The 12402-nt window shown below is 40.7% G+C and overlaps 1 protein-coding gene across 2 annotated transcripts in view; it reads left to right on the forward strand.

Annotated features, from left to right (window-relative positions):
- ITGA6 (integrin subunit alpha 6) overlaps positions 1 to 12402 on the forward strand; it is a 54570-nt gene that overhangs the window by 22342 nt on the left and 19826 nt on the right. For both annotated transcript variants that reach the window (XM_069982926.1, XM_069982927.1), the window contains exons 2-6: positions 7551 to 7675; positions 7879 to 7958; positions 8164 to 8419; positions 9958 to 10089; positions 10838 to 11051. In XM_069982926.1, coding sequence (XP_069839027.1) covers positions 7551 to 7675; positions 7879 to 7958; positions 8164 to 8419; positions 9958 to 10089; positions 10838 to 11051 — 807 coding nt within the window. The remainder of the gene's footprint in view (positions 1 to 7550; positions 7676 to 7878; positions 7959 to 8163; positions 8420 to 9957; positions 10090 to 10837; positions 11052 to 12402) is intronic.

The following is a 12402-nucleotide window of genomic DNA, read 5'->3' on the forward strand; positions in this document are numbered from 1 at the left end:
ACTCATCTCCTTCATAGATTATCTGTACCTTTATTATCTGCTGTGCATGGATTAGCAATCACTAGAGCCTTATAATATTCAGGCTGTAATCCAGCAAAGACTGCGGCCTCTTCAGGGGGGTTGCTAAGAGTTGGGTCCCCTGTGATCTAGTATTGATGATAGGCTACAAGTTGATAAAGTTTGGGGCCAAATGTGGTTCCTCATTTCTTTTTTCATAGACTGCCTAAATAAGTAGAGATGATCGAACAGCAAAAAATCTTAGGTTCTATAGAACTCGAACCTTGTCAAACCTTCCACATTTGATTCCTGATGCCTTCCTGGTCTGTGGGGAAGGAGGAGACAGTCCGGGTACTGCCTGGAATTCCGGGATTCAGCCTAGGTAATAGGCTGTATCCCGGAATTCTAGGCGGTACCCGGGCTGTCTCCTCCTTCCCCATGGATCGGGAGGCATAGGGAATCAAATACGGAAGGTTCAACAAGGTTCGAGTTCTATAGAACCTAAGATTTTCCGCTGTTTAATCATCTCTACAAATAGGGTACAGTATGATGTTTTTGCTTTTTACAATAAGTTCTATTATTACACAACAAACAGTCTATAGTCAGACAGGAGCTTGCAGTAAGCAGTCAGTCAAACAGGAAGCTGCCTAATTATTAGGAAGAAGCTGAGGTTTGGTGGCCAAGCTTTCATCTCATATATGAAAGACTCACTTTCTTGCACCCATAGTAAACAATGTTACACAACAACAGATTCTAATATGTTCTCTTTTTTAAATTGTACGTAGGAAGCAGTTTTTTTCATTTCTGCTGAAACAGAAGTGTTACAGTGTTGAACTCAACAAACGAGAAACTTTCATGAAAAAACTTAAATGAGCAGGTTTTATTCTCTGATAATGTTATAGCATGTCACCAGGAAATACATTAATGAATTTGTCCTGTATGAATGCCCCATTAGGACATATTGATGTCACATAGTAGCATTCCCCTTCTGTAGGTGAACAGCCATTATCTTGGACTTAAGCTATCCACATATTACAGATAAGAGGCCATCGCATAATACTTGCTGATCAGCCATTCCTAGAATAAAGGACTTGTCTTTATGGTTAGTAAGATAGTGGGAATAAGCATAATTAAAGGGAATCTGTCACTAGGTATATTCTGACTTAAATGAGGGGAGCATAGACTAGTGGCAAAAATGCTGAACAGATCGGTGTATTACTTACATCATTCTGTTCAGACGTTCTCCTAATATGCAGGAGAATAGGATTCTTGCCACACCCCTCCCTCCGCCTTCAACTGCTGATTGACAGTTGACTGTCTATACACAGCATGGATAGATAACTGCCAATCAGCTGGTGGGCTGATTTTTCTACTTCTCATGAATATCCAGGACTACTGAGCACATGCACATAATGGAGAGGATTACTTATTGCCCATGTTATTCAGTAGGATATCTCTGGATCAGCTGCACAGAACAATGTAAGTGATACATCATTCTGTTCAGCTTCTCTGTCACTAGTTTATGCTACCCTGAGATAGGACACCATAAACCTACTGAAATCACTTCCTGCATTTGGTCTTTTTTTTGCTGTTACCAAAGACCAAATAGCCTTAGTGACTGCAATTTCCAGTAAGTGAGACACCTAGTGGACGAATGTATAGCATTGTATTTCATACAGAAAAAAGGCAAAAAAAAATGAAGTAAATTGCAAAGTTGTAGTATATCACCTCCCCTGTTTATTCATCATAATTAATTGGTAATTGCGCATTTAAGTAATTTGATCAGCGTCCCATCCATGTCATAAGCAGCAGGAAAGCAAAAGCAGCTCTATATATTACTGCAAACAAACAATGATTTTTATGCTTTCAATATTCCAACATTCATTCAGCCAATAATCATCCAGTGTATAAAGGATCTTACATCTGAGCTTACCGCTGCCTCTTCTGCATATACATGTACTGGAATGGGAACTTTCTATGAATGGTAATTACCTTCTTAACTAAACACCTTTAATACTTACATGTAATTGTGGATACAGCTTTAGTACTCTGAATTGCTGTACTGTATGTGTTATGGAGTTGTGGCCAGGTGCCAATTTTCAGGGAAAACTGTTGAACAATAATATATTCCCATGCTCCATTTCATCGGGCCCATGGCTGGCCGGAGTCTTTGTTCTTCATGTGTTTATTAATTCCTTGTAGTTAATTGCATTTGCGCTGACGGAAGCATTTATGTGTGAAGGTCGGATTACTAAATGGCGTTATTCTTTTATGATGTTAGTTGCAGCATAAAATAGTGTGAACTGCCCTTAGTCTTGTATTGCTGATATTAGTATTGGGATCTTTGGTATTATGATGCAGTGCTGGATTTATTGCATTGGTTACTGCTATGTCAGTTCAGATTTGCTCCTGCAATTCAGAATCTTATGTGGATATCCATGTAAGGCGAGCTAATTTCCATAACACTATGACCACTAGTACCTAAACTACCAGGATTATTAGGTAATATTTTATATGTACTATAGCCTATAGTTAGGATTTTTTTTTTTTTTATAGGGTTTGCACAGAACATGCCCATTGTAAAATGTAAGTGGCACTCACCTGAAATTTATGAAATCCCTCAATGCCCTATAATTTACATCTCATCTATTTAGGGTTCTCCAAACAGGTTCCCCGAACAGGGAACAGATTGAATGCTGGGTGACTGCTTGGCTGCACTCGGCATGTCAAATTGAGTAGAAACAATAGGTTTGTCCATGAGCCCCTATAGCTATGTGTTTCCGAGCAGAAGAGGCCATTGTAATTATATCTGCTGTCTAGCTCAACCCTCATGTGTTAAACGGCAAATGAGTAGTTACATTGGGTTATGACCTGTTTCACATGAGCACATCTTCCGGATGATGCTCTCAGTTCAGGTCATTAAACCCATGGTCAGACCAGGACACCACTGTAGTATGGGGGCAAAAAATCCATTGATAATACAGTTGTAAGAGACTGGCCTAAAGAGGGACCTGTTTACCATGCTCCCTCTCCCTGCGGTTTTTATGAAAAGTTTTTGAAATAAAAATAACTACACATATATGGGTGAGTGCCTATTTCTTTATCTTATTTGGATACAATGGCCTAAAGAGAACCCATGTATACCCTGGTGAGATACTCTATAACAGAGACCACACAGCAAGAGGTTGGCAAAGAAACTCCACTGATTGCAACACTTATTTTTTTTTCATTTTTTTTTTTGGCACTTTTTAGTTATATTTTATACATTTGCAGATTTTATTTTTTAGCTACTTTTGGCTTGAAAATGCAAAGTTAGCAAACTTTTTGCATAGTCAAAATGTAGGAATCCACAAGGCAAAGAAGTACATTAGAGAACATACCACTTGATATAATCCTAAAGCCATAACGCCTACTGTATGTACATAGCGTGTACATGTCTCTGGAGTGGCAACGCTATAGGTAGGCCATAAAAGACTGTACACGCTTGTATATGTGCATGTAACAAAAATTGTTAGTTGCTGCATAAAGTGAAATCTGTTCATCTGTTAGATAAGCGGTACTGGAGAACTTATTATCTGCCGTGCCCTGAATTTGTAAAATCTCAATCTTACTAGGACTCCTTAGAACCCAGTAGACATGCATCCTTCCTCGCAGACAAAGTCATCCATCTAGATAATAGTTCAACAACTCTTGACAACTTTCACAAATGCAAACCCTAAGGAATGTGTTATACTTGTGTCACGAGCCGTACAGCAATACGACTCAGCAGATTTATCCATTCTTACATGGTGCTAGAACTTGCAATTTTAACCAATTGTGCATGCATTGCATCCATTGAGGATGTTGTAGAGACCTCGGTACAGCTGAAGTCTTTTTTTTATTATTATTATTATTATTATTATTATTATTATTATTATACAGTATGTATGTAAAACAAAGAAGAAACATAAAAAAAGGATATGTTTTTGTAGGATACAATGTCTTATAACTAAGAGGTATTCCCATTTCACAAGGTGCTAGCATACTGCTAGGATACACCATTACATTGTGATCAGTGGGGGTCTGACCTCTAGGACCTCCATCAGTCCTGAGAATTAGGTGCATCATGGTTTCTGTAGCATTTCATTCCCTTCAATTTTTTTCCTTGAACTTCAGCTCACCCTATTAATTTAAAGGGAACTGTGAAAAAAGGACAGAGAGGAGGAGGAAAAGTAGGAGTGGGTGCAGCTTTGCTTTCTCTCTCTGTATGACTAAGGGGGAGTAATGCATGGACTATATATCTACATCTTTTTTGTAATGAATTTTTGTACCTGACCAATTGTACCTGACTTTTTGTGCCTGACAAATTGTTAAAAAAAAGCAGGGAGAGAAGTATGTAGCTCAGCCCCTTTAAACCCACTGGGAGTCTGTCTCAGTCATCTGGTAGAGAGCTGGTGGAGGACATGCTTACGCTCCTTTTTCAAGGCCCGATATGGAGCTGTGCAAGGACCCAAGTGAGCGCTGTTATTTGCACTTCTGGGCCGCACAAACAATCACTGTATCATTCATGTGGTTATTTTAATATTTTTAGTAATTAGGGAAAAAGCCGCTGCATGCCTAATACTGCTCTGTGTATCGTACCTGGGCTGGTAGGCCAGTCTCTGGATGTGCAGTGATAAACTTGGAGATCCTGAGGTTGCTGTTGGCCGCACAACCTGATTACACAGGGAGATGTGTGGCTGATTTTGAAGCTGCAAAAAAGATCAGCCGAGCCTCAAGCATTTTCCTGCTCCTCGGCTGATTGCTAACACTTTTACATGGGCCGATTAACAGCCGCAGGAGTGTTTATAGCAACACGCCTTGCTTAAGTGTGCAATTCTTCCAACTTATTCTAGTGATCAGCCAGGGTCTGAATTTTCAAAAAATCTAAAGTTTTGTTTTTAAGTGACAGTACCCATTTAGGCTATGTTCCCACAACATGATTTTATTGGGAAAAGGTGACTCTTGAAAATGACGGCCAAAAATAATAATTATAATAAAATACAGCCCATTCCCATCTCTTCAAGGTGGAACATCTCTTCAAGGTGTAATCGTAGGGGGAAAAAATTGGGATGTCAAAAGTTTTGATCAGTGGGGATGCAGGTGTTGAGACCCCCATCGATCGCAAAAGGGCAAAATTTTGTATGAATACACTCTCTCTCCTCACTTGCAGAAGTCAGACTCATGGACTTTTACACCTTTTAGGGTATGTTCACACTGCGTATGAATCCGTAGTGCGAACCGCGAATAAACGCATGTAGTTTTGAGGTTGATGCGTTCGCTTGAAAGTATACGATATACGCCCGCACAGTGCACACTACGTATGAGCTTACGGCCGGATCGTATACAAAAAATTAACAAGACCATTGTTTGAGGGCGGAAATGTTGAAACTCACGGCCGTGGATTTCCATGCGGTCCCGTACAAAGTACTTATTTCAGCCAAATTGAACTTGATTTTTCGATCCAAAAGGTTCTGTGTGGTTTACGGGGCTGGGCGAAGATTTCCAAGTAAATGACCTGCCTCAGATCGCTTCGAAACAAGCTAGGGAAGCATAACTGTACTACGGGCGTATGTTCGTGGTGCGTACGCATCTGGCCACATGTCGATTTTTCGCACGCCCGTAATTTCAGCTGCACATGTACGGCATTCTGCTTTGATTTCAATGCAACAACGGCCGTTGTTTGACACTCAATACATCGGCTGTTATTTTTGAGAGCAAAACCGCCGTTGTCTGTACATTGTGTGAACATAGCCTTAGCATACTTTTAGCTATTGCTATGTCACATTATATGTTTGCAATCTGCTGTTTGTTGTGGTCAATGCATGCTTTTAATATAGCCCATGCAAATGTGCTGCTTGCGCAGTGTTGTAGTGCATTGTGGTGTTCACACTTTCATTTAACATACTGACCTTTGTTTTACTAATGTATTGGTTGGTTTTCCTCTTAAACCTAGTTGTTTCAGCCGCTCCCCTGCTGTGAATATGGCCCCATGTCCTCATATGTGTCACTGCCAAGTCTGAGCTGCCGGGATGGTTCATTGTACAGAAAGTCTAGATCTGCCGCATTGACCTTTTAACGATAAACTTTGGCCAGCTACAGTGTAATGATAATGAATGTGTCTTCAAGTCTTTCCTAGTTTTTATCTAGTGACAAAAAAAGGATAAGCTCCGTATCCACTAGATAACTGCCGTCCGTCTTTTTAACGCCAAATGACAGCTGTCTTTCAGTAATGACAGCTGCAAATAATGTTTATGATCATTTTTTGCAGCCGTCATTAACAAAAGAAGGACATCTTTTTGAATGACGGCCACAAAGTCCCATTGTGGGAACATAGCCTAAAGGTGATGTAAAAATGTATATAATGTCATTAGATATTATATACGGAAAGGATTGTCTCAGGTCGCATCTGGATACATATTGGTAGCGTAGCACTAGGATATAATATCTGTATGTCTGGATTTCTGTGACCCCCATTGACCACTAGGAAAGAACCATGACACTAAGGGGAAGATTTATCAAACTGGTGTAAAGTAAAATTTGCTCAGTTGCCCCTAGCAACCAGATTCGTCCTTTCATTCCTCACAGATTCTTTGAAGAATGAAAGGTGGAATCTGATTGGTTACCGGGGGCAACTAAGATAATTCTACTTTACACTGGTTTGATAAATCTTCCCATTAGGGCCCTATTCCACGGGCCGATGAGGCCCGATCAACGATGTAAATGAGCGTCGATCTGCTAGATCCCCGCTCGTTTACTGGGCCTATTCCACGGCCCGATGATCGTTGAGCGAGGGCTGCAGGGACATCATTACCGATGTCCTTGCAGCATACATTACCTGTCAGGTCTTCTCCTCCGCTCTGTCTTCCTCCCCAGGTCCCGCGCGCTCTAGCTTCAGAATGGCCTGTCAGCTGACGGCGGTCCCGGCCTCTGGCTGAGCGCTCAGTCAGCTGAAAGGCCATTCTGAAGCTAGACCGCGCGGGACCTGGGGAGGAAGACAGAGCGGAGGAGAAGCCCTGCAGGTAATGTATTGTGCTTCTCAAATCGTCGGTCGCCCACCGCGCACTGCTATTCCACTGTAGCGATGCGCGGTGGGGGAATGATGATTTTAGGTCTGGCCCTAAATGAACGATCAACCGATGACACGATCATCGGCTGATCGTTCTCTCTATTCCACCGAGCGATAATCGTCCGAATGGGGCCGATTCGGCAGATTATCGTTCCTGTGGAATAGGGCCCTTAGGCTCCTGACAACTTCACACAGTTCTCTTCTAAGGTCCCACTGGCTAAGTGGAGTCAACAGGAGACAATCACAATGTTTGGATGATTCTAACCTTTTATATTGTCATTGAACATCATGACCGCTTTCCTCTGCCAGAATTCTTAAATGAAGACTCAATTCCGGCCCTGTAGACGGCCTTTTAATTGTAGTCTCCGCATGTAGACTATACATCTAAGTACTGTTAGGATTTCCTCTATATAAAGCCATTGTAGGCTTATAACTAAACTGGATTTTCTTATTTCTTATTTGACAGATTGCTGGTTGGTGCACCTAGAACGAAGGCCTTTCCCGCTCAGAAAGCCAATGTATCGGGTGGACTGTTTACCTGTGATATTACATCCACAGGGCAGTGCACAAGGGTTGTGTTTGACGATGCAGGTAAGTTGATGACTGCCTTCCCATTCAATTCCATGTTACAATATATAACTAAACCTGCTATAAATATATCTACGTAAGAGCAAAGCTCAAGAGATGATATCGACCCCCTAAATGAACTAGATTAAAGAGAGTAGATACAAAATAGAAGCAAAAACTGTATAGAGATAGATACCTTATCCTCTAATAAACTTTTACCTCTACAGTGGACCTGACAACTGAAAGTAAAGAAAACCAATGGATGGGTGTAAGCGTTCAGAGTCAAGGGCCAGGAGGCAAGGTTGTGGTAAGTATTACTCTTTCTATTAAGGTTTTCTATAAGAAAATGCTATAATATAGAAATATGCACAATTCATACACGTCTGTACTATCACTAACACTAAATAGGTTCTTAGTGATATAGCCAACAAAACGGCGTTGGTGGTGGGGTCCTAGGAATAAAACTCCTTGAATATCGTACCATTTATGATGTGTCCTATCTTAAACAATAGACTTGTGCTCACCGATATGAAAGACGGAGATTTGTGAACACGCCCCAAGAGTCTCGTGACATCACCGGAAGGTGTTACGTGTTGAGCCAAGATCTCTCTATCACAGATGAAATGGACGGAGGAGACTGGAACTTTTGTGATGGGCGACTAAGGGGTCATGAGAAATTTGGATCTTGTCAGCAAGGTGTTGCGGCAACGTTTACTAAGGATTACCATTATGTTGTGTTTGGTGCACCCGGGACGTACAACTGGAAAGGTATGCAGGCCTATGTAAACCGGGCCAGCTTCAGATAAGCTTTTATTCTGATCTCTACTCAACACTGACCTGATATGGTGTAGTCTTCGGATAGTAGAACCATTGGTAAAACTAAGATCCAATGATACTTATAGATATTACTGATCTAGATTGGTTACCATTCTTTTAAACCACTCTTTGAGCAACTCTTGGTTGGATAGGTAAAGTGCCCAAGGTATTTTATATAGAAAATTCCTAGACAATGTCAGTCTTTTCATACCTATTTGTGGTGCATGGAACATTACTAGATAGATTTAGTGCTACAGTTACCTAAATTTTAGCGTTGAATCGGAAAGTTTGGATGTGTCAAGTTGACCACAGTCAATGAAAAAGAACAGCACTCACTTGATGTAGAAAGATCTCAGTTTATTGCTTTAAGAACTCTACATACCTGTTACTTAACAATGTGCCTTTCACCTACAGACATGTATATTATATATACAGCGACATGTTTGTTTGAGAGCTTATTGTTGCAGTGAAATGCGTTACAAGTGACAGTATGACAATGTTCTTACAGCAGTAAACTAAGATCTTGTAAATGCAAGTGCGATTCATTGACTTTGGATACTCTGGGTTGCTGCCTGGACACGTGCACCATACCACCCATCAGGAGTGCCGACTGGACTCCTAAATATTAGGTTAGAAGATGTCATAGCCACTAACAAGACATCTGCCCACCATTAGACCTGTTTAGTGGTGAACATGATCTTCTCTCTTTAATGCCAGGGATCAATGGAAAAGAAGTATTCTCAGAAATAAATGTAATTGTATAACAGTAGGATCCAGAGAAGAAAGAGGCACTTTCTCAGCACAATACTACTCCAACCCCAAATGAATGGGACTGGATAGGCAGTGACTCTGTGTAGGGAAATCTGAAATGGCAACTTCATTCTAGTTATTTGTGGGATCCCAGCAGTGAGACCCACACTGATTTAGAGTCATATCGTATGATCGTACAACTTTATGATCGTATGATCGTACTTTTCATTATGTTAAAAGCAGTGGTGTTGGCTCGGGAGAGACCAATGTGGTGCTGCTCAGTACTAAAGGGGTGACCAAAAAGCCCCTCTCATTAATTCCACCTTTTGTTCTCCCATTATGTAACCCATTTAAAAACCATTAAAAGGGTATTCCAGAAATAAATTACTTTTCCCCTGTCCACAGGATAGGGAAAAATTAGGAGACCTCTGTACCGCGTCTCTATTCATTCTTATTGAGCGATGCAAAGAGCCAAGTACGCCAGAAGAGCGAAGTACTTGGCTCTTTTCCGTCGGCTCCTTAGGAATGAATATAGCCTTGGGTCACACATGCATACTGGCAGCTCTATTCATAACAGAGCCGGTGGGGCCTATGGCTAGGGGTAAAGTGAATTTTTCCTGGAATATCTCTTTAATAATTTCATTTATTTACAGCTTATACTTTACTGGTTCATATTGTTCCCTTATATTTTTTCCATGTTCTTTGCCTATTTTAATTTGTCATTTCACTCATTCATTCAGGTTTTGTTCGAGCAGAACACAAAAATAGTTCATTCGATGACCTGTTTATTTTTGAAGATGGTCCCTATGAGACTGGTGGGGAAACAAAACGCAATCCAGACTTAGTACCTGTTCCTGCAAACAGTTACTTAGGTAATCATTATCACTCATTCACTTCTGATTCTATTGGGGTGAACACATGCGTACCCATCTGTAGTAGATGCCACCCTATGAACTAGTAGTTAAGAACTGGATACATCACTCAGGGTTCGGATAGGTTGTATAATGAATGCTGTCCAACTCTGTCCAACAAAATTTTCTGTCTTTTTACTATGCCAACTCATAAAATTTTCTGTCTTTTTACTATGCTAATCACTCAGGTCTTCTTTTTATGACAACAATGTCCAATAATGATCCTGATCAGTTTCTCTATAAATCTGAACCCCCAAAAGCAAGGGACCATAAATGGATTGATGTAACAACTAATAGCTACTTAGGTTTGTGGTCCATTGTGCTATGTTCTGGTGAAATCATCCATCATTCATTGCTTTGGATAGCATGAAACCATGTCCATGTAAGTGCCATGATGACTTCACCAACATGTGCATGATACGAAACTTCAAAAATTCTCTGGCTTTAATAAAAGTGAAATGTTTTCATGTTTTTCATCTGATCACTGGCCCTTTCACATGGGCTAACCATTAGCATGATACTCAACCCATGTAAAAAGGCCTTTAGAATGTGCAATATCAATGTTAGATATATTAAGTATGGCGGCAACAGTGAGACGGTATTCACTTTTAGTTTTTTGCATTTTATCCATATTACATACAGTTTTCAGTATCACTCTTGACGTATTCTATTAAATGTTCATTAACATTCACATTGGTCCTATTCCCAGGGTTCTCTTTGGATACTGGCAAAGGAATCACGTCACAAGATGAAATGACATTTGTATCAGGGGCACCCCGAGCCAATCACAGCGGAGCTGTGGTTCTTCTCAGGAAGTTTCCACCCAATGAGAGAATGTTGTCTCCTGAGTTTGTCTTTGAAGGCGAGGGTCTGGCTTCTTCATTCGGCTATGATGTGGCAGTAGCGGATCTCAACAGTGACAAGTAAGATAGCGAGTCAATTGGTTTCTAAAATAAGTGATGTCCCTCCCCATCGAGAGAGTGGGCAGCTCCTACGGGCGTGATGCATCATTGAAACAGGAAAAAGTGGTGATGAACTGGGACCAGAAGCCATCTAAACTGAAGACAAGTATCCCTTTTTTTTATTTTTATAGTTCCCCAAGCCATTTTTTTATCCCCAACAGTAGTTGTTTTTTTGTTTGTTGGGGATTTTAGAGGCAGATCCACTTTTTTTGTAATTTATAATTTTATTCATTTTTATAAAGACAGATGCATATAGGGCAACAAACAGTGCCATACAAGGTTATATGTTGCATCCTACTTCCTTTTTCTATGTTTTCAACACACTCTAACTACTCAGGAGATCCAATTTAATTTCCTTGCCAACTTTTACCTTTTCTCTCTCTATGTTAAAAGATTCTCTTTTCATCAACTTTAAGGCTCTTTGTTTCACTCCAAATCCTCTTTTACTGACACACAACCCCCATACTCCCCACCACTAGACCCTTATTATCTCATGCTAGTAACCTGCTTTCTCACCAACCCTCCCCCACAAAAATGAGTCTATCTCATACCCTGGCATCACCTAAATCTCATATACCCTGGCATCTCCTAAAGTTCATATACCCTGGCATCTCCTAAATCTCATATACCCTGGCATCTCCTAAATCTCATATACCCTGGCATCTCCTAAATCTCATGTACCCTGGCATCTCCTAAATCTCATGTACATTGGCATCTCCTTAATCTCATGTACCCTGGTATCTCCTAAATCTCATATACCCTGACATCCTAAATCCCATATACCCTGGCATTCCATAAATCTCATGTACCCTGGCATCTACTAAATCTTATATGCCCTGACATCTTCTAAATCTCATATACCCTGGCATCTCCTAAATCTCATGTACCCTCACATCTCCTAACGTTCATATACCTTGGAATCTCCTAACTCTCATGTACCCTGGCAGGGGCATAGCTAGGATTCATGGGGCCCCATAGCAAAAAACTATATGGGGCCCCCCTCCCCTACATATACAGTGTATATATAGAGAGAGAGGAGAAAGCCAATGTCTGCTTGTTCTGTCTATCCACTGTATTTAACTATAACAGCCTTTTAGGAGCCTCATGGTTATATACATAAGTGCATGAGCAGACTACCTTTTGATTAACCCTCATGCACTGCAGTGTGTAAGTGACCCAGTGTTCTCTTACATGCTGCAACACAAAAAAGGGTTAATAAGCTAAAGACAATTAGCTCTCTCCTTCACTACTCCTGCACTGATAACCTTTGACCTCTGTTCTCTGAGCTCCTGCAGAGGTCAGGGATTATCAG

Source organism: Dendropsophus ebraccatus, chromosome 9 (genome assembly GCF_027789765.1).
Source record: "Dendropsophus ebraccatus isolate aDenEbr1 chromosome 9, aDenEbr1.pat, whole genome shotgun sequence".
Classification (NCBI taxonomy): Eukaryota; Metazoa; Chordata; class Amphibia; order Anura; family Hylidae; genus Dendropsophus; species Dendropsophus ebraccatus.